The following is a 23216-nucleotide window of genomic DNA, read 5'->3' as shown; positions in this document are numbered from 1 at the left end:
ACTTTGAAAGAAGTGATGTAATTGGTCATTGATCATTGTATGCATTTATTAATTACATAGTGATTTGTGGTTTGAAAAGCTAACAGTAACATGTTTGTTATGCAATTACTCACAGTTAACATACCATAGCAACTGAAATCTGAACTGTGTTGTTGGAAGCATGAGAATGTTTTTAATGCCAACTGAACTGCACGTTTAAAAATGGTCAAAAGGAAAATTTTATGTTATGTATATTTTTCCGCAATAAAAAAAGTAGGTAAGCTGATTCGAAAACTTATCAAGTAATGCAAAGGACCTAAGACAGCCAAAATAACATTGATAAAAAACAAAGTGGGAGGACTTATATCACCCAATTTTAAGACATTAAAAAACTACAGTAATCATGGTAGCAGTATTGGCAACAAAAGGATTAATGAAAGAAAATAGGGTTGAAATAGATTTTTGCATACAAATATTTCTAGAAAAAAAAACAAAGAAGAAAAATTGTGAGGTTGGACAGCTATGACACCATAGGCACTTATACCTAGAAGAATTGGATTTCATTGAAATTAGAGTCTCTTACTCTTCAAAAGGCACTGTTAAGAGAATAAAAACATAAGGTACAGACTGGGAGAAAATATTTACAAATCGTATTTCTTTATAATGTAGTTTAAAATCAGGGAGCATGACGCCTTCAGCATTATTCTTCTCCTTCAAGATCGCTTTCACTATTCAGGGTCTTTTGTGGTTTCACAGAAACTTTAGAACTGTTTGTTCTATTTCTACGAAAAATACCATTGGAATTTTGATAGAGATTGCATTGAATCTGTATATTGCTTTGGATAGTATGGACATTTTAACAATATTAATTCTTCCAATCCATGACTATATCTTTCCACTTATTTGTGTCTTCTTCAATTACTTTAATTAATGTCTTGAGGTTGTCCATATACAGATTTTTCACCTCATCAGTTGAACTTATTCATAGATATTTTATTGTTTTCAATTCAATATTAAATTATACTGTTTTCTTAATTTCTCTTCTCATAGATTGTTATTAATTATAGAAATTCAACAGATTTCTGTGTATTGATTTTGTATTCTGCAGTTTTCCTGAATCCATTTATTGGTTCTAATGGTTTTTAATGAAATTTTTATAGTTTTCTATATATAATATCATGTCATCTGCAAATGGCAACAGTTTTACTTCTTCCTTTCCAATTTGAGTGTCTTTATCTATTTTTTTGCCTAATTGCTCTAGCTAGTATTTCCAATACTGTGTTGCATAAAAGTGGTGAGAGTGAGCATCCTTGTCTTGTTCCTGATCTTAGAGGAAAAGCTTTTCAGCTGTTTACCATTGACTATGATGTTAGCTGTGGGTTTGTTATATATAGATTTATTACGTTGAAGTAAGTTCCCTCTATACCCACTTTGTTGAGAGTTTTTATCATAAATGAATGTTAAATTTTGTGAAATGTGTTTTCTGCATCTATTTAGATTATGATATAATTTTTAGTTTTTATTTTGTTAATGTGGTATATATCACATTAACTGATTTATAGATATTGAACCATCCTTGCATCCCTAGAATAAATTCCACTTAATCACAGTGTGTGATTGTTTTAATGTATTGTTGAATTCAGTTTGCTAATATTTTATTCAGGATTTTTGCACCTATGATCATTGGGAATATTGGCATCCTTGTGGCATCCTTGTCTGGTTTTGGTATCAGGCTTATACCGGCCTCATAAAATGAGTTTGGAAGAGTTCTCTCCTCTTCTATTTTTCTGGAAGAGATTGAGGATTGCTATTAATTCTTCTTTAAATAGAATTTACCAGTGAAGCTGTCTGGTCCTGCACATTTTGGGGTGAAGGAGTTGACTAATGTTTCAATCTCCTTACTAGTAATCCATCTGTTCAGATTTTCTACTGCATCAGGGTTTGGTCTTGGTAGATTGTATCCATCTGTCCATTTCTTCCAAGTTTCCCAATTTATTATTATTGGGCATATTATTGCTCATAGTAGTCTCTTATGATCCTTTTATTTATGTGATACCAGTTGTAACTTCTCTTTAATTTCTGATTTTATTCCTTTGACTCCTCTTCTTCAATCTTGGTGAGTCTAGCTAAAGGTTTGTCAATTTTTATTATCTTTACAAAGAAATAGCTCTTAGTTTCATTGCTCTTTCTACTATGTTTTTAGATTCTATTTCATTTAGTTTGCTCTGATTCTTACTATTTCCATCCTTTTACTAACTTTATGTATATATTTTTTCTTTTTCTAGTTCCTTGGGGTGTAAATTTAGGCTATTTGAGACTTTTCCTGTTTCTTCAAGAAGGCATTTATTGCTATGAACTTACCTCTCAGAACTGTTTTTACTGAATCCCGTAAATTTTAGTATGTTACCTTTCAATTTTATTTGATACAATATTTTTTATTTCTCTGTTGACTTCTTTGACCCATTGGTTGTTCAGTAATACATTGTTTAATCTTCAAATATTTGCAAATTTTCCAGTTTTCTTTACATACAATTATTTTTTAGTTTATACCACTGTGGTTAGAGAATATGCTTGATATGATATCAATCCTCTTAAATTTATTAAGACTTGTTTTGTGGTTTAACATATGATCTATCTTAAAAAATGTTCCATGTGCACTAGAGATGTCTGTCTTGCTACTTTCAAATGGAATATTCTGTAAATGTCTATTAAGTCTATCTAGTCTAAAATGTCATTTGAGGCATATACTTCCTTATTAATTTTCTATCTGAATTATCTGTTGAAGTAAGTGGAAATTAAAGTTCCCTACTATTATTATATTGCTGTCTATTTCTCCCTTCAGGTCTGTTAATATTTATTTTATATATTTAGGTGCTCTTATATTGGGTGCATAAATATTTATAAATGTTATATTCTATTGGTGGACTGGTCCCTTTATTATTATGTAACACCTTTCTTTCTCTTTTATTATAGTTATTGTAATAGGACAAAATCTATTTTGTCTGATGTAAGTACAGCTATTCCTGCTTTCTTTTGGTTTTCATTTCCATGGAATATCTTTTTCATCTCTTCACTTTTGGTCTGTATATGTCCTATATCTAAAGTCAGTTTCTTGTAGGCAACATATAGATGGGTCTTATTTTTCTATGCATTCAGTCACTCTATGTTTTCTGATTGAAGAATTTAGTCCATTTGCATTTAAAATAGTTATTGATAGGTATGTCCTTATGACTATTTTGTTAATTGTTTTCTGGCTGTTTTTGTGGTTCCTCTCTGTTCCTTTCTTCTTCTCTTGCTCTCTTCTTTTGCATTTGATGACTTTATTTAATGGTATGCTTATATTCCTTTCTCTTTTCCTTTTGTGTATTTACTATAGGTTTTGTTTTGTGGTTACCATGAGTCTTACATATAACAACTTATATCTATAGCAGTCTATTTTAACTTGCTAACACTTAAGTTTGATTCCATTCTAAAGCTCAATATTTTTACTCTCCCCTACAATGATTTATGTGTTTGGTGTCACATTTTACAACTTTTTTTTTTCATTTTATTTATTTATTTTGAGAGGGAAGGGGCAGAGAGAGGGAGAGAGAATCCCAAGCAGGCTCCAGAGCAGAGCCCTACTTGGGACTCGATGTCATGACTGTGAAATCATGACCTGAGCCAAAATCAAGTTTATGCTTACCCAACTGCCCCTCATTTTATATCTTTTTATCTTGTGTATCCCTTAACTATTTAAATCATAGTTATTTTTACTACTTTTGTTTTTTAACCTTAATACTAGCTTTATAAGTGACTACCTTTACCATATATTTACCTTTCTAGTGACATTTATTCTTTAATATGTGTTCTTATCACTGAAGAATGGCCTTCCTTTCAGCATAAAGAAGTTCCTTTAAGATTTCTGTAAGGCCAGGTTAGTGGTGATAAAAATTCTTTAGCTTTTGCTTGTTTATAAAACTCCTTATCTCACCTTCAATTCTGAATGATAATTTTGTCGGGTATCCTTGGTTGAAAGTCTTCTTCTTTCAGCACTTTGAGTATATCATGCCTCTCTCTTTCTTCCAGCCTGCAAATTTCTGCTGAAAAAAGAAATGAAAGCATATAACTCAAAAAGATACATACCTCCCCATGTTAAATTTTCAGAATTATTTATAATAGCCAAAATATGCAAGCAACCTATGTGTCCATTGACGGATGAATGAATAAAGAAATTGTGGAATATATATACAATGGAATATCATTCAGCCTTGAAAAAGAATGGAGTCTTGCCATTTGCAACAATATAGATGGACCTCGAGGGAATTATGCTAGGTTAAATAAGTCAGATAGAAAAAAGCAAATACCATAGGATCTCTTTTTTTTTTAATTTTTTTTTTTAATTTTTTTTTCAACGTTTTATTTATTTTTGGGACAGAGAGAGACAGAGCATGAACGGGTGAGGGGCAGAGAGAGAGGGAGACACAGAATCGGAAACAGCCTCCAGGCTCTGAGCCATCAGCCCAGAGCCCGACGTGGGGCTCTAACTCACGGACCGCGAGATCGTGACCTGGCTGAAGTCGGACGCTTAACCGACTGTGCCACCCAGGCGCCCCATGATAGGATCTCTTTTATACGTGGAATTAAAAAAAAATACAAGCTCACAGAAACAGAGAACAGATAGATAATTGCCAGAGGCAAGGGATAAGGGGTGGGAGGAATGGGAAAACTTTATACTGTAGTTTTAATAAATCTTTTTATCACATTTCTGACAATAGACTTGTATCCAGAATATATAAAGAATTCTCAGAACTCAAAAATAAGAAAGAAAACAAACAACCTAATTTTTTAAATGGTCAAAAGATTTAAACAGTTCACCAAAAATGGTATACAGATGGGAAATATGTGCATGATAAGATGCTTCCAATTATTAATCATTAAGGAAATATAAATTAAAACCACACTTTTATAATGGCAAAAATAAAAAGACTTGACTACATTGAGTGTGGAAGTTACGGTTTCACTGGAATGCTCATATGATGCTAATGGGAATGTAAAATAGTACAACCACTTTGGGAAATAGTTTAGCAGTTTCATTAAAGGTTAGACTACTTAGTGTATGACTCAGACATTCCTCTTCAATATATTTACCCAATAGAAATTAAAGCAAATGTCCATACAAATACTGTTCGTAGAAGTTTTATTTATAATAACCCCAAGCTAGAAAAACCCAAATGTCCATCAATAAGTAAATGGGTAAGCAAACTGTAGTATGTATATCAAGGAATCGCAGAAGAAGAGAGGGAAAAAAGGACAGAAGGCTTATATGAGCAAATTATAGCTGAAAATTTCCCTAATCTGGGGAAGGAAACAGTCATCCAAATCCAGGAAACACAGAGAACTCCCATCAAATTCAACTAATGCCAGCCAACACCAAAACATATTGTACTAAAATTTACAAAATATAAGGATAAGGAAAGAAATCAACAAGGGGAAAGAAATCCCTAACCTAAAAGGGAAGACAAATCAGGTTAGCAGCAGACTTAGCAACAGAAACTTGGTAGACCAGAAGGGAGTGACATGATATATTCAATGTGCTGATGGGAAAAACCTGCAGCCAAGAATACGTTATCCAGTAAGGCTATCATTCAGAATAGAAGGAGAGATAAAAAGTTTCCCAGAGAAACAAAACTAAAGGAGTTCAGGACCACTAAACCAGCCCTGCAAGAAACTTTAAAGGGGACTCTTTGAGTGGGAAAGAAATACCAAAAAAAAACAAAAACTAAAAAGGAACAGAAAATCTTCAGAATCAGTGACTTTACAAATAACACAATGACACTAAATTTTTATCTATCAATAATTATTCTGAATGTAAATGGACTAAGTGCTCCAGTCAAAAGACATAGGGTATCAGAATGGATTGAGAAAAGTAATAATAATAAGATCCATCTATATGCTGTTTACAAGAACTTATTTTAGACCTAAAGGCACCTCCAGATTGAAAGTAAGGGAATAGAGAACATCTATCATGCTAATGGATGCCCAAGGAAAGCCAGAGTAGCCATACTTATATCAGAAAAACTATATTTAAAAATTTTTTTAATGTTTATTTATATTTGAGAGAAACAGAGACAGAATGCAAGTGGGTTAGGGGCAGAGAAAGAGGGAGACACAGAATCCAAAGCAGGCTCCAGGCTCTGAGCTGTCAGCACAGAGCCCAACGCATGGCTTGAACTCATAAGCTGTGAGATCATGACCTGAGCCGAAGTCAGTCACACAACCAACTGAGCCATCCAGGCATCGCCAGAAAAACTAGATTTTAAAGCAAAGAGATGAAGAAGGGCACTATATCATAATTAAAGGTCGATCCAACAAGAAGATCTAACAACTGTAAATATTGATTCTCCCAACTAGGAAGCACTCAAATATATAAATCAATTAATAACAAACATAAAGAAACTCATTGATAGTAATAAAGTAATAATAGGGGACTTTAACACCCCACTTACAACAATGAGCAGATCATCTGGGCAGAAAATCAACAAGGAAACAATGGCTTTGAATGACACACTGAACCAGATGGACTTGACAGATATATTCAGAACATTTCATCCTAAAGCAGCAGAATACACATTATGGTTGATTGCACATGGAACATTCTCCAGAATAGATCACATACTGGTCACAAACCAGCCCTCAACAAGTACAAAAGAGACTGAGATCATACCATGCATATTTTCAGACCACAACAATATGAAACTTGAAGTTAACCACAAGAAAAAACTTGGAAAGACCACAAATACATGGAGGTTAAAGAACATCTTACTAAAGAATGAATGGGTTAACAAGGAAATTAAAGAAGAAATTTTAAATATACATGGAAGTAAATAAAAATGATAACATAACAGTCCAAAACCTTGCAGATACAGCAAAGGCAGTCATAAGTGGGAAGTATATAGCAATACAGGCCTACCTCAAAAAACAAGGAAGGTCTCAAATACACAACCTAACATTACACCTAAAGGAGCTAGAAAAGGAACAGCAAATAAAGCCTAAATCCAGCAGAATAAAGGAAATAATAAAGATTAAGCAGAAATAAGTGATATAGAAACAAAACAAAACAAAAAAATCAGACTAGATAAATGAAAGTAAGAGCTGGTTCTCTGAAAGAATAAATAAAAATGATAAACCCCTACAAAGACTTGTCAAAAAGAAAAGAGAAAGGACCCAAATAAATAAAATCATGAATGAAAGAGGAGAGATCACAATCAACACCACAGAAATACAAACAATTATAAGAGAATATTATGAAAAATTATATGTCAACCAACTAGGTAATCTGAAAGAAATGGAAAAATTCCCAGAAAATTCTCACAAACTATCAAAACTGAAACACAAAGAAATAGAAAATTTGAACATATCCATAACCAGCAAAATAATTGAATCACTAATCAAAAATCTCCCAACAAACAAAACTCCAGGGCCAGATGGCTTCTGGGGGAATTCTACAAGACATTTAAAGACGAGTTAATACCAGGGCACCTGGGTGGCTCAGTCAGTTAACATCCAACTTCGGCTTAGGTCATGATCTCATGGTTTGTGAATTCCAGCCCCACGTTGGGCTCTGTGCTAACAGCTCAGAGTCTGGAGCCTGCTATGAATTCTGTGTCTCCCGTTCTCTCTATCCCTCCCTGCTCATGCTCTGTCTCTCTCTCTCTGAAAAATAAACATCAAAAAAAATTAAAATATATATATAAAGAAGAGTTAATACCTATTCTTCTCAATCTGTTCCAAAAAATAGAAATAGAAGGAAATTTCCAAACTCATTCTATGAGGCCAGCATTACCTTGATTATAAAACCAGACTAAGACCCCACTAAAAAGGAGAATTATAGGCCAATATCCCTGATGAACATGGATGCAAAAATTCTCAACAAGATAATAGCAAATTGAATCCAACAGTACATTAGAAGGATTATTCACCACGATATAGTGAGATTTATTCCTAGGCTGCAGGGGTGGTTCAATATTCACAAATCAATCAACATAATACACCACATTAGTAAAAGAAAGGATAAGAACCATATGATCCTTTTAGTAGATGCAGAAAAAGCATTTGACAAATTACAATATCCACTTTTGATAAAACCCCTCAAGAAAGTAGGGACAGAGGGAACATACCTCAAGATCACAAAGGTCATATATGAAAGACCCACGGCTAATATCATCCCCAATGGGGAAAAACTAAGAGATTTTCTTCTATGGTCAGGAGCAGGATAGGGATGTTTACTTTCACCATTGTTATTTAACTTAGTACTGGAAGCCCTAGCCTCAGCAATCAGACAACAAAAAGAAATAAAAAGCATCCAAATAGACAAGGAATTCAAACTTTCACTCTTCACAGATGACATGGTACTCTATGTAAAAAACCCAAAAGAATCCACCAAAAAATTATAGAATTGATACATGAATTAAGCAAAGTCTTAGAATACAAACTCGATGTACAGAAATTTGTTGTGTTTCTATACACACACAAAAAAAACAAAGCAGCAGAAAGAGAAATCAAGGAATTGATCCCATTTGCAATTGCACCATAAACCATAAGATACCTAGGGATAAAACTAACTAAAGAGGTAAAAGATCTGTACTCTGAAAACAATAGAACACTTATGAAAGAAATTGAAGAAATCACAAAGAAATGGGAAAAGATTCCACACTTATGGACTGGAAGAACAAATACTGTTAAAAATTTGTATACTACAATCTACACATTTAATGCAATCCCTCTCAAAATAATACCAGCATTTTTCACAGAGCTAGAACAAAAAATACTAAAATTTGAATCGAACTGTGAAAGACTTCAAATAGCCAAAGCAATCTTGAAAAATAAAACCAAAGCTGGAGGCATCATAATTCCAGAATTAAAGCTATATTACAAAGTTGTAGTCATCAAGATAGTATGGTACTGGCACAAAAACAGACACACAGGTCAGTAGAATAAAATAGAAAACCGAGAAATGGACCGACAGCTATATTGTCAACTAATCTTTGACAAAGAAGGAAAGAATATCCAATGGAATAAAAACAGTCTTTTCAAAAAAAGATGTTGAGAAAACTGGACAGCAATATGCAGAGGAATGAAAATGGACCACTTTCTTACACCAGACACAAAAATAAATTCAAAATGGATGAAAGTTCATATTTGGACTTTAAGAAACAAAACAGATGAACATAAGGGAAGGGTAGGAAAATTAAAATAAGATAAAAACAGAGAGGAAGGCAAACCTTAAGAGACTTTTAAATGTAGGAAACAATCTGAGGGTTGCTGGAGGGGAGGTGGGTAAGAGGATGGGCTAAATGGGTGATAGACATTAGGAGGGCACTTGGGATGAGCACTGGGTGTTATATGGAAGTGATGAATCAACAAATTCTACTCCTGAAACAAATACTAAACCATATGTTAACTAACTTGAATTTAAATTTTTTAAAAAAAGCAAAATGGATGAAAAACCTAAATGTAAGACAAGAAACCATCAGAATCCTAGAGGGGAACACAGGCAACAACCTCTTTGACCTCAGCCACAGCAACTTCTTACTAGACACATCTCCAGAGACAAAGGAAACAAAAGCAAAAATGAACTATTGGGATTTCATCAAGATAGAAAGCTTCTGCAGAGAGGAAAAAAAATCTACAAAACTAAAAGACAACTTACAGAATGGGAGAAGACATTTGCAAATGACATATCTGAAAAAGGATTGGTAAGCAAAATCTATAAAGAACTTCTCAAACTCAACATCTAAAAAATAATCCATAAAGAAATGGGCAGAAGACATGAACAGACATTTTTCCAAAGAGGACATACAGACGACTAATAGAAACATGAAAAGATGCTCAATATCACTCATCATCAGGAAATACAAATCAAAACCACAATGCGATACCATCTCACACCTCTCAGAATTGCTAAAATTAACAACACAGGAAACAACAGATGTTGGTAAGGATGTAGAGATGCGGAAACCCTTCTACACTGTTCGTGGGAATGCAAACTGGTGTAGCCACTCTAGAGAACAGTATGGAGGTTCCTCAAAAAGTTAAAAATAGAACTACCCTTTGACCCAGCAATTGCACTACTAGGTATTTACCCAAATGTTACAAAAATGCAGATTTAAAGTGGCACATGAACCTCCATTTTTATAGCAGCATGATCAACAATAGCCAAATTATGGAAAAAGCCTAAAATGTCCATTGGCTGATGAATAAATGAACACGTGATATATATTTATATACATTCATATATATATGAATATTACCCAGCCATCAAAAAGAATGAAAGCTTGCCATTTGCAACAACATGGATGGAACTAGAGTATATTATGCTAAGTGAAATAAGTCAGTCCGAGAAAAACAAATACCATATGATTTCACTCATATGTAGAATTTAAGAAACAAAACAGTTGAGCATAGGAGAAGGGAAAGAGACAGGAGGTGAGAGAGAGAGCAACAAACCATAAGAGACTCTTAACTATAGAGAACAAACAGGATTGATGGAGGGAGGTGGGCAGGGAATGGGTTAAATGGGTGATGTGTATCAAGGAGGGCACTTGTTATGATGAGCACTGGGTGTTATATGTAAATGATGAATCACTAAATTCTACACTTGAAACTAATTTTATCATATATGTTAACTAATTAAAATTTAAATAAAAACTTAAATTAAAAAAATTGTAGTGTATCCACATACTGCACTCTAATAAAAAGAAATGCATGCAACTACATGAATAAACTTAAAAATAATGATGCTTAGTAAAAGAAATCAGACCAAAAAAACACATATTTTATGATTCTATTTATTTAAAATTCTAGAAAATACAAAAAAAAGAAAAAAGAAAAGATGAATAAAAATAAAGTTTTAGAAAATACAAACTAAATTATGGTGACAAAAAGTAGATCAGTGTACAACATCAAAAGTGAACCCTAGTGTAAACGATGGACCTGGGTGATGGTGTGTTAATGTAGGCTCATTACTTACGACAAATAAACCACTCATGTGGAGGATTTTGGTAGTGGAGAGACTATGCATTTGTGGGGGCAGGGAGTAAATGCCAATTCTTTGATCCGCCCCTCAATTTCGCTGTGATCCTAGAACTGCCCTAAAAAAAATTAAGTCTTAATAAGTTAAAAGAAAATAGATCAGTAGTTGCCTGGGGATGATGGTAGAGGTGCCTAAGAAAGGAAACAGAGGGAGGGATTTCAAAGAAGCATATGAAAGCATTTGGAGGTGATGGATATATTCATTATCTTGATTGTGATGAAGGTTTTATACGTGTGTGTATGTGTGTATATGTGTGTGTGTGTGTATATATTTCACCAATATATATCAAAATGTGCCAAGTTGTACACTTTAAACATCAGCAGTTTATTGTATATCAATTATTCCTCACTAAGGCTGTTTTTTAACTTAGGCTTACATGCATTTTTTTAATAAGCTATTTGTTAAATAATTTGGGGAGTTGTTTTTTTGTTTGTCCTATATCTAAAGGCTACATTAAATGTTATCAGAAACACTACCATAGATATCTAAAATAATCCAGCCAAAAAATAGACTAGAGATACAATTAAATTATATCAAAACAGCTAAGAGCAGGTAACCACTTACAAACAGCTCACACAGCCTTGGGGAAGAAGAGAGAGGAAACAGCCTGTCAGAGAAGACTCCCTTTTTAGTACTGGATTAGCCTTCCTCTCCTTATGCTGAAGGCTTCCCACTGACTTCAAAGAAGTCTTTAGATCAGAGAAAAAGTAGAGCTTGGCTGAATAATTGTAGTGAGGTTGAGGCTCTCTTAAATAGATTCTCTTTTGAGCTGTATCCATGATGACATTATCACTTTATCAATGATAAAAGGGCTTTGGGGTGGGACTCCAGAGCTACTAAAGTACTCTTAAGCATCAAAGTGGAGAAAAGAAATGCATTTGAATCACGGCAGTATTTTTCAAGTCATGGGCTAGTGATGCAATTCCTTGCCAGGAGGAATGACTGCGACAAATAAACTGTTTCTGTGTAAGATTGGCTTTGCTAGCTACCAGCAGTTTCTGAGGGGTACACACACACACACACACACACACACACACAAAAGCTAAAGAAAGAAATCTAGTATAAACTCATCATAATACAATAGCTTAATATTGACACAAGCGTACCGTGTGGATTGGGGTCAGGCCAGTGCATTTGTACTGATTGCACTCTGCACAAAGAATAGAAACACACTACTGAGGTGAGGTGGCCCAGATAATACACATGCATGGGACAGCCTCATGACCAGACAATCAACTCCCCAATAATACGCTGAGAAACTGAATAGGGATTGTGTTTTTAGGACAATTAAACAGCAGGTTCTAACATGGTGCTGGCAAAAAAATAATTAGTGGATAGATTTACGCAGTTTCATGAATCAGCAGGTATAATGGAACTATCTATTTTGTTCATGTTACACAATACAGATGATCAGTCAGAGATAGAAATCTGTTCTTATAAACTGAGATAGAATGTGATTTAATGGTCCTGGTAAAATATCAATTCAAAGACCTGATGAGTATTAGAATTAAGGAAAGATTTAGTGTTGGGTAGTGCAAAGAAAACAAGACTTGAATTCTAAAGACCTGTAATATAAGGCTGAATGTGTCAAGTGTGTTAATAAATATTTGGGCAATACAGAGAAGGGAGAGATTAATACCAGTTTGGTTTGGATAGAGGAGCATGTTGTAACACACAAGAAACCACTGCGGTGACATAAAAATAGATGAGGCTATCAATGTCCTGTATGTAGAAGGTGCTCAGAATAACAGCTTTTATTTCATTTATCATTCAAGAATTATGAAGCCTGCAGCTCTTAAAAATAGAGAAATAGAAAAATCTTCATTTGCTTTCTACATGGAAAAATAAATGTATTGTTCAGCTCCAGTGGCTGTCCTTCTCCAACTGTTACGTGTCTTCCAGGATGAGTGAAACACCAGCAGGTGAAAACCTCCCGGATTCACCTTGAGTGGGATTGCGCCCTCTCCTCCAGTCTCTCTTGTCCACACTCAGAGCCTGGCTGGAACTCAGCCCACATGTGCAGAGACAGAAGGCCTTCACCTACTTATTTTCAGATTAAGGTTAACGGTAAACCCTAAATTGTCCATTCTAGCCATGCTGAGCCCTCCCCTCTAGCTTCCGATTAGCACTGCTGTTACCTTAAACTATGTGGCTATTTCCCTGCTTGCTTCACAGATAGAAAGCCAGCAGGATCCCACCTGTTAGAAACAGCAAAGCAGTGGGAATGGGAAGCATATTTAGATCAACGGTGTGTGATAGCAGGCTTCTCTGCAGAGAGCCTGAAACTTCCCTGCAATAATTTCCACACAAGCAAAACATTCACTATGTATTGGCAATAGCATCAAGATATACCAGATTCTGAGAATACAGTCACTAAATGAATTAAGAAAAAAAGAAACATTCATGGAGCACATATCACATGCATATTATATATGTCGGCAGTAAGGTTGCCAGATTGGGCAAATAAAAATAAAGGGCGCCCAGTTACATTTGAATTTCAGATAAATTTTTAGTATAATTATGTCCCACGCGTTAAAAGATAAACTGAAGCATATTAACATTTTAAGGGTCTATTTGAGTGAAAGCCAATTTGAATTGGGCAATGCCAAACTGGAAGTGGTTAAGGGGAAAGACTTGGAGAAATACAGAAGCAAAGAAAGGAAATTAAATGATAGGCTATAGCTTCAAGCCTAGCAGTCTATTTGTGATTGGTTGCACCTAGTGTTTTGATTTCATAACCTTGAGACGTTTACAGGCTTGGATTTTGGTTTGCGTAGGTAGGCCACCTCAGTCTAGTGGCCTCCTGGTTTAATTTAATTTGATTAATTTTAATTTCATTTGCTGTTATAGAATATTAATACAAGCCCTATACAATTGTGAATTGTACTTATGTTTTTAAATGATTTGTTCTTTACCTGAAATTCAAATTTAACTATGTGCCCCACACATAGTTATCTGGCATCTCCAACTGGGAGGAATAAAAAGTGAGTTTCTGAATGGGTGAGATCAGACAAATAAGAGGGAGAAGGGCATTGAAGCAAGGGAAATCTTATGGACAAAGCCAGAGACAGGCTGAATTTTTTTTAAGTGTGGATGAACAGAGCAGATCTCTTAGGCAGAGGCTTCATGTAGAAGAATAAAATTAAACAGGACTCTTAGGGACCTCATGGAGAATGTCTTCAACAGTGAGCAACCCTTTTGTAACAAAATGTTCAGTGGGGCGTACCTCAAGAACCAGCTGTTGAATTTCTTTCAGGTGAGTTATCTTTGCTTAGTAAAACACCTGGAAAAAACATTGTGGCTATAGAAGGGTAGACCTCAGAGTTTGGCCAGGATAAGCTGGGACAGACAACGAGAAAGCTGAATTACTCTGCATGAAATAGAGAAGAAATTATGATATTCTGGTGCAGTCCTACTAAGGATACCATAAGGGGAAATTTTGAGGACAGCACCATGGCAGGGGGTCAAAAGACAGAGAGAAGAAACTTTGGCCAAGGAGAAATTTTCCATACCGCCAAAGAAGCTGAAAAAGTCAAACATTCCATCTTACATCATCTGCTATGCTTTGTCATCTAAGGCTCTGCCACTGCCCTGAAATGTCAAAGTCTATGCCTTAGTCATCTACTTGCAAAGTGTTTGAGAGGTGAGGAGAAGCACCCCCCCCACCCCCCCCCACCCCCCCCCCCCCCCCCCCCCCCCCCCCCCCCCCCCCGCCACTCAATGCTCTGCATGACACAATAGTGAACAAGCCTGGGGCAAGACACCAGTAGGGAGGGAAGGTCCCCCAACAGGAAATCAAAGTGAAGGATGAATGTGTGAACACAATCCCCTGGGGATCTACATAAATCTTCAGGAAAAAAAGGACTGTGAAAATTGTGATTGAAGTAATTTTATTTAAATCTCAAATAACAGGAATCCCAGCTAATAATACCTGGCTCCATGTGCATAAGACAACCTTTATAGATACAACTTCAGATACTTTGGGAGTAAATGATTGCATGTATAGATCTTCCAGTGTCCATTCTTTCATCTTGGTAACTTTTTTTTGGACATTTAAAAAACAATTTTTTTATGTTTATTTATTTTTGAGAGCAAGAGAGACAAGCACGAGCAGCGGGGGGAGCAGAGAGAGAGGGAAACAGAATCCAAAGCAAGCTTCCGGCTCTGAGCTGTCAGCACAGAGCCCAATGCCGTGCTAGAACTCATGGACCGTGAGATCATGACCTGAGTCAAAGTTGGAAGCTTAACCGACTGAGCCACTCAGGCGCCCCTATTTTTTGCACATTTTAACATCTTCGCCGATGTCGACTCAATCTTAGAAAGAGATGAGCCAACTCATATTGATTTATTTTTATCTTTGTTACCATCTCTGGCAAGAGATGTTATTGGATGTCTCAATTACATGATCCTGTACATGCGTACACAGCTATGAATGTGTAAGTGAGCAATATTGTTTTGCTCCTATCCCATTACCTTCATGTATCTGAATATGCGTATATGTGCTCCTATGTAAATAGTTCAATGTGTATACGATTATTTTATTTTCTGGAATGGGTGAGTTTATTCTACAATCTATAAAAGGCCAATGAAACTCTTCCTGCAACTGCTTGTAATATTTCTCAGCTGTGGTTCTAATGTTTTCCCCAAGATTAAGTACTGAGTCATGATTACAGTTGCAAATTAACACAGTGTATTGTTGTTTCCAGAATAATGATTTCAGAATGATATTATTTGGTCAGTCACCTGCACTGTTTGGGAGTGAGGACTATTCCTTGACTATAATAATGGACTCTTCAGAAAGTTTCCTCCTGGTAGGAAATTCAATTCAGAGAACAGAGCATCTATAATCGAGGATGTCTAATGAGTCATTGGGAACATTAGAGAATGGGCAAGATGTTGTATTTATGTTTAAATGTTTATGTAACACTCATTGCTGGAGGGAAACTAGCTATTATAGTTTTTGCAATTATCATGCTGTTTCTCTTCCTGTCTCCTGGAAAGCTACAAAAAAAGGAATAGATGATTTGACATTATCCCTGGAATACATTCATGATCCTGCTGCTTCCTTTAGAGTGTTTGGGAAATCAGCAAACCTAACCTTGCAACCAAGTTTATTTCAATTTGAAAAGGACACGATAATGCAAAAGCTACCTGGCTGATTCCCTGGTTAACTATACTGCTTAGTTTCCCTAAAGTTGTTGACAATTTACTAGCAAGCTATCTCCTGCCCTGTTTACTTATTGATGATGCTTATCCAGGCTAACATTTATCATGGCACTTTGAGCCATTTCTAAAGAAAGCATCTGAACTAATCAGCTCCTTTTTGAGTTTTATAATAATTCCTATTTTTATTTCAAAAATCCAAAGCAACAAATATCTACCATTTAGCATGAGCACCTTTTTAAAAATTGTTCTTATTTCAGTGCCTTTGCCATTGGATATATGCACAAACTATGAATTTGTTCACTTTCATTCTATAATATATTTTTTAATATTTTTAACATTTATTTTTGAGAGAGAGAGACAGAGAGAGAGAGAGAGAGAGAGAGGAAGTGTGAATGGGCAAGGGGCAGGGAAAGAGGGAGACACAGAATCCGAAGCAGGCTCCAGGTTCCAAGCTGTCAGCACAGAGTCCGACGTAGGGTTTGAACTCATGAACTGATCATGTCCTGAACTGAAGTCAGACGCTTAGCCAACTGAGCCACCCAGGCACCCCTATATTTTTTTTAATTCAACAATTAGCATGCCCAGATAAGTACCCATATGTGCTTGGAATCATTCAAAGTGCTGAGTTTTTTAATTAAAAAACAGATCTATATCTAACTTCATATAAAATACAGTCTCAAAGTGTTTATTTACACAAATCAAAATAGATTGCTTAATGACAAAGCTATCAGAATTTTTAAGGCATGTCTCTACTTAACAAAGTCATTTTCTCATTATTCCTGGCGAATTTACCTCTTTGCCTCTGCTTTTTTATATACCCCTGCCTTTATTCACTTTCATTTATCAGAGAAGCATAAAGTAGCAGAAGCTAAATATTTCTACTTTATATAATAATTGGATTTTAGGTGGGGCACCTGGGTGGCTCAGTCGGTTGAGCCTCCGACTTAGGCTCAGGTCAAGATCTCACGGTCTGTGAGTTCGAGCCCCGCATCGGGCTCTGCGCTGACCACTCAGAGCCCGGAGCCTGTTTCAGATTCTGTGTCTCCCTCTCTCTCTGACCCTCCCCCACTCATGCTCTGTCTCTCTCTGTCTCAAAAATAAATAAACATTAAAAAAATTTTTTTAATAAAAAAAAATAAAAATAAAAAAAATAATTGGATTTTAGGAGAAAGTTGTAACTGCAGCCTAAAAATTAATTTGAATATAAATAAAGTTTTCATATTAGTGACTAATTTTTTTCCATTCTATCTTTGAATCTTTTTGCTAATCATAAAAATTGTCTGTCCAAAGACAGATGAAAATACAAAGCGTTTCATCCAGAACACTTATCAGAATGAAAGGTAAATAGCGAGATAATGCTGAAGAATCCTACTTAAATATTACAGATAAGTGTAGTACCTGAGGCCATCACAGAGCAGGATCCTCAAACATCACCTGTTTCCTTGTCTTTCCCCAAACAAATCAGGCAGTTCAGAATCTGTGAAAAGGGCTAGAATATTGCAAAACAATGTTGACTCTGATCATCTGTTGAGGTAAACAGGAATCAGGGTGGAAAGTGTCATGAGTGAAGCAATGCCAATGAGATGTCAGACAGTACAATGATGGCCAAAAATAATGTCAGAAAAAATTCTTACATTCTCTTTTTTTTTTAATTTTCTTTGAAGTTTATTTATTTTGAGAGAGAGAGAAAGAGAGAGCACATGAGCAAGCATGAGTGGGGGAGGGGCAGAGAGTATCCCAACCCCGAGGCAGGGCTCAGTCCCACAAACGGTGAGATCACGACCGGAGCCAAAATCAAGAGTTAGATGCTTAACCAACTGGACCAACCCAGGTGACCCCAAAATTCTTGTACTCTCAATGTCAGGAATCTTAGAAAGGAAGGAACACAGAGGCAACCAAGAAATCACAGTAGACTTTGTGGCACTGTCTCTTTTCTGCATCTTGCTATATTAACTGAGCCCTCCCTCATGCCCACCAGGGACCAAAAGTAATAAAGGAGACTGTGGAAGCAAGCGGAGGGGTCGGGGGTACATAGGGGACAAGATCAGATGGAAGAAATGTCCATTCTTTCACAGTGGAGGTGGTGAAGAAATGTGAAGAAATGTCCACTCTCACACCAACACTGGAGGTGGAGGGAGTGGGACAGAACAAGAAAAGGGTGCAATCTTACTAGGACTAAGATATTTGGAGATTCTGACTCCCAGCAGACCTCTGGGCATAGTTCCAGGCCTTAATTACGATTCTGTAGCAATTTTTAATATAAAATAATTTTCAGCAGCATCTTGGTGGCTCAGTCGGTTAAGCATCTGACTCTTGATTTTGGCTCAGGTCATGATCTCATGGTTTGTGGGTTCGAGCCCCACATCAGGCTCTGTGCTGACAGCTTGGAGCTTGCTTGGAATTCCATCTCCCTCTCTCTCTGCCCCTCCCCTGCTCAATCAGTTGAATGTTCCCTCCCTCTCTCTCTCTCTCAAAAATAAATAAACTTTTCTTAAAAAAAAAAAAAGATTTTCTCTCTCTCTCTCTCCCTCCGCCCCTCTCCCCCACTCTATTTCTAAAATTAAATTAATAAATAAAATCTTTAGAAAAAAAAGATAAAATGATTTTCCTTGATATCGCTAGTTTTTACTTCAGTCACTTATGCCTGAATCTTATTAAAGTTTCCAGCCATTCTGCCCACTTTATCTTCTAAGCGCAAATGAGAAACTGGCAAGGGTTCTTTCCAGCCCCTGGGCACTTGAAATAAGAAATTGGAACTCCAAACGAGAACCAGAGCTTAAAGGACACAGCTACGAAACGATGCTACAAGCTGGGGGTATCAGAACTCAGACCTTCTAGACAATGCACTCTCACTAGCATTTAGCATTAAAGCTTGAAGAGATGTCAGAGAACATCTCTCATCTTAGCTAAAGACCACAGGAACAAGAGTGCTGCACAGCTCAGTTGGTTAAAGCATCTGACTACAGCTCAGGGCATGATCTCACGGTTCATGATTTCGAGCCCAGCATCGGGCCCTGTGCTGTCAGCATAGAGCTAGTTTCAGATCCTCTGTCCCCCTCTCTCTCTGCCTCTCCCCCATTCACATGCTCTCTCTCTCTCTCTTTCAAAAAATAAACATGAAAAAAGACCACAGGAACAATTCAGTTCATCCGTGGCCAAGCCCAACATTAGGCTCTCCAATTATTAATAATAATATCCATAGTACCTAGCTCATGCCAGGTACTATTCAGAGCCCTTTACGGGTGTTACTTTGCTTAATCCTACAACCACTCCCGTGATGTAGGTATATATTTACTAGTTGTGTATTCTCAGGTGAGGAATCTGAGGCCTAGAGGGAATGAGTTGCTTGCTTGACCTCAAAACTGAATAGCTTCCTCCCCTGAACCCACATGGTCTCCCGCCCCCAAGAAGCATGCTTTTTTCCCTACCAACAGCCTCCTGCTTCCTTCACCCGTGGAAACATCTGCAGAGAAGACTGGCTACTTGATGCTTCCCTTAGCTTCATTATGCTTCATTGTGCAGTAAACTACTGAATTCCGCTTAGCATCTGTATTATACATAGAAAATATCATCAGAACACAAGGTCTTGAATTTAGTAATGCTGGGCTGCCTCTTTAATTGGGAGAAAAGAATAACAGCTTGTTTGTGCTCATTCTTTCCAGGATCCTAACTGTTCCTTGAAATGGTTGAAGCAATTTGATGCCTAAGAACTTCATTATCTCCAGTTTCAAATCCTTTAGTTCTGTGTGAAAAATAAAGAATTTATAATCATGAAATAACAGGAGAGATGAGAAAGTTGATATAACTGTAAGCTGAATTTTTACTGACTCTGACAAATTATCTAATTGGCAGTTGAACCCCATGCCAGAAACAGAAATGCGTGCAAGGCCTCAGACTAATCATATCACACCCTTGTAGTTACAAAAAAACTCCCCTTATTAATAAGCCTCCAACCAGCGCTGTCTGAGGTTGTCTTTTTTTTTTCCTTTTTTCAATTTCCAGTGTGACTAAAATCACCCTCTGAGGGCACAAGTCAATAAATGACATTCTTTTCTGCTGCACAGAACCTGAAGCGTGTGGCTGAGACCTGGATGGATGAATTTGCTGAGTACATTTACCAGCGGCGCCCAGAATACAGGCACCTGTCCACCGGGGACATCTCCGCCCAGAAGGAGCTGCGCAAACAGCTCAAGTGCAAGGACTTCAAGTGGTTCATGGCTGCAGTGGCCTGGGATGTGCCTAAGTACTACCCTCCGGTGGAGCCCCCACCAGCCGCCTGGGGGGAGGTGAGGAGGCTGCATGAACCCTGCTCTTACTTCCTTGTGTCCGTCACTCCTGCGCTCAGGTGACAGGACAGAATGCCAACACCTCCCACTCCTTTGTTCTACAGCCAAGTAAGATTAGCTTACATCATCTCCACTAAATGAATGTCCAACATTTTTTCATACGTTGCCAAAGATGAGTATTCTGCCCTCAGCCTTGATAGTCCCACCCAGAACCGTTGGCGGCTGTTGACTCCCCAGTTGGATTTTTTTTAATACACCTGGAAAATATTTTTATTTCAGGTTAGTGAAATTTCCATAAGAGCTTGCAGAGAATGAAAATATCTATCGTGCTATTGTGTAAATAAATGTGACCTGATCTCCACGATTGAATCCCTCACCATCCACCGTGCATAGCCTTGTTGCTATTTGTATATGCAAGGATGAGGTGATGGAGGGGCTTGACTATTTTCCTACCCAGAGGTGCCGTACAGAATTGTGAAGAAATGCATTTCCATAACACCCAGAACTGTGGCACACGCGGGAGCCACATGGGTTCCTTAAATAAGCACTAACCTTTCCACCTCGGAGCGTTTCTTTTTTATTTCACCTCATGATTTTAAAATGGAAAGAACTGAATAGTCCCGGTTCCCAAATTTAGAAGATCTATCTTTTGGCATAGAAAGGACTATTGTGCTGGGTTCCGTTCCATTCAATCCTGTTACTATAGCCTTTTCCTCATAGAAAAGCATATGCTAAAGCAAGGACTAAAATTGGATAGGGTGGATTTATCCTAGCAATTTAATCTGCTTTTAGCAGGAGGCTGTGAGGGGGAAATTGCAGGCTGGGCTGGATGCGAGCGCCGTCCTACTTCTCAAGGCTTTCAGAAGCCAGGAGTTGACTATGGTGCATTGTGGAGGAACTTCTTCATCACGGTCCTTGGTTTTGCGTTGTGGGCGTGGACATGCCTTAGCCTGGTTGGTGTCTGTGGCTTTGCAGACGTCTGAACACAGAACGTGGCAGGAGAGGCCAGGATACTGAGGCAGCGTTCTTGGGTTTCCAGCTCCCCTTGGAAAAGGTTTCACGTGCACCTGCTTGTTTCGCTGAGAGGGTCCAAAAAGATGTTCTCTACCTGTGCCTGGGATGCCCCAGGCGTGAAGGAGAGAGTCAAGGTCAAGGACATCGATGCATGTTCCATTTCCAAATGTTTTTGAATGTGCACCTGGTCCTAATAGTAGCTGCTTGGGCCAGTTAGTAATCTGATCTAATACTTTGCATCTTAACCATTTCTTTAAAGCTTCCGTGGAATATTAGTAATAATGGTCTGCTCCTATTAGTTTTAGTTATCTACCATGGGCTTAATTTATAGCAGTGGAAATGTAAAGTAGACCCCCCCCACCAAAAGAGCTTTCATAGTCTAACGCATTGTATGATACAGGAATTTGTTACTCGATAAGCAGGAGAGTGTCTTTGTAAGGTGTTTTTGGTTAAGGTTATATCTACTACCTATAATAATTTTTAAAATTTATTTATTTTAATTCAAAATAGTTAATATGCAGTGGAGTATTGGTTTCAGGAGCAGAACCCAGTGATTCACCTCTCACATATAACACCCAGTGCTTATCCCAACAATTTGCCTCCTTAATGCCCATCACCCATTTAGCCCATCCCCCCACCCACCTCCTTCCAGCAACCCTTAGTTTGTTCTCTGTATTTAAAAGCCTTTTATGGTTTGCCTCCCTCTACTACCTATGACAATTTTTTAAGTTTATTTATTTATTTTGAGAGAGACAGAGAGGGAGTGCAGGAGCGGCAGGGAGAGAGAGGGAGACAGAGAATCCTAAGCGGGTTCCACATTGTCAGTGCAGGGCGTAATGGGGGGCTTGAACCCACAAACCTTGAGATCATGAGCTGAGCCTAAATCAAGATTGGGTGCTTAACTGACTGAGTCACCGAGCACCCCTACTCATGATAATTGAAATGCAATTTTGCCTTAGTGACTCAGAAATACTCTTAAAGATCTCAAAGCATCATTGTGTGGTTTGCAGCCAGTTAAAATCTTATCAAGCTTTTTTCCATCTTATGTGGAAACATATATTTTTATTCCTACATGGTTACTGCTTCAAACTGCAACAGATCACATTTTCCCATAGTACCTGACTAAATCATAATCTGTATCTATAAAATACCTTGCGTGGAAACAGACTTAAAGCTTCCATTGATGTTCTTTTTTTTTTTTTACATCTATCAGCTGTGTATTTTATTTTATTTTACTTCTTTTTTTACTGAAATTTATTGTCAAATTGGTTTCCATACAATACCCAGTGCTCAACCCAATAGGTGCCCTCCTCAATGCCCATCACCCACTTTCCCCTCCCCTCCACCCCCCATCAACCCTCACTGTGTTCGCAGTGTTTAAGAGTCTCTTATGGTTTGCCTCCTTCCCTCTCTGTAACTTTTTTTTCCCCTCATCCCCTCCCCGCTGGTCTTCTGTTGAGTTTCTCAGAATCCACATAGGAGTGAAAACATATGGTATCTGTCTTTCTCTGCCTAACTTATTTCACTTAGCTTCACACTCTCCAGTTCCATCCACTTTGCTACAAAGGGCCAGATTTCATTCTTTCTCATTGCCAAGTAGTATTCCATTGTGTATATAAACCACAATTTCTTTATCCATTCATCAGTTGACAGGCATTTAGGCTCTTTCCATAATTTCACTATTGTTGAAAGTGCTG

At 37.2% G+C, this 23216-nt stretch overlaps 1 protein-coding gene across 1 annotated transcript in view; it reads left to right on the top strand.

The window, feature by feature from the left end:
* Positions 1 to 23216, top strand: part of GALNTL6 (polypeptide N-acetylgalactosaminyltransferase like 6) — a 1218779-nt gene that overhangs the window by 1122634 nt on the left and 72929 nt on the right. The window contains exon 11 of the mRNA XM_086703864.1: positions 20284 to 20505. Within this exon, the coding sequence (XP_086559990.1) occupies positions 20284 to 20505 (222 nt within the window). The remainder of the gene's footprint in view (positions 1 to 20283; positions 20506 to 23216) is intronic.

This window comes from Puma concolor, chromosome B1, assembly GCF_028749965.1.
Source record: "Puma concolor isolate L17-30 chromosome B1, mPumCon1.1.hap2, whole genome shotgun sequence".
NCBI classification, from domain to species: domain Eukaryota; kingdom Metazoa; phylum Chordata; class Mammalia; order Carnivora; family Felidae; genus Puma; species Puma concolor.
This window is presented reverse-complemented; position numbering and strand designations above follow the sequence as displayed.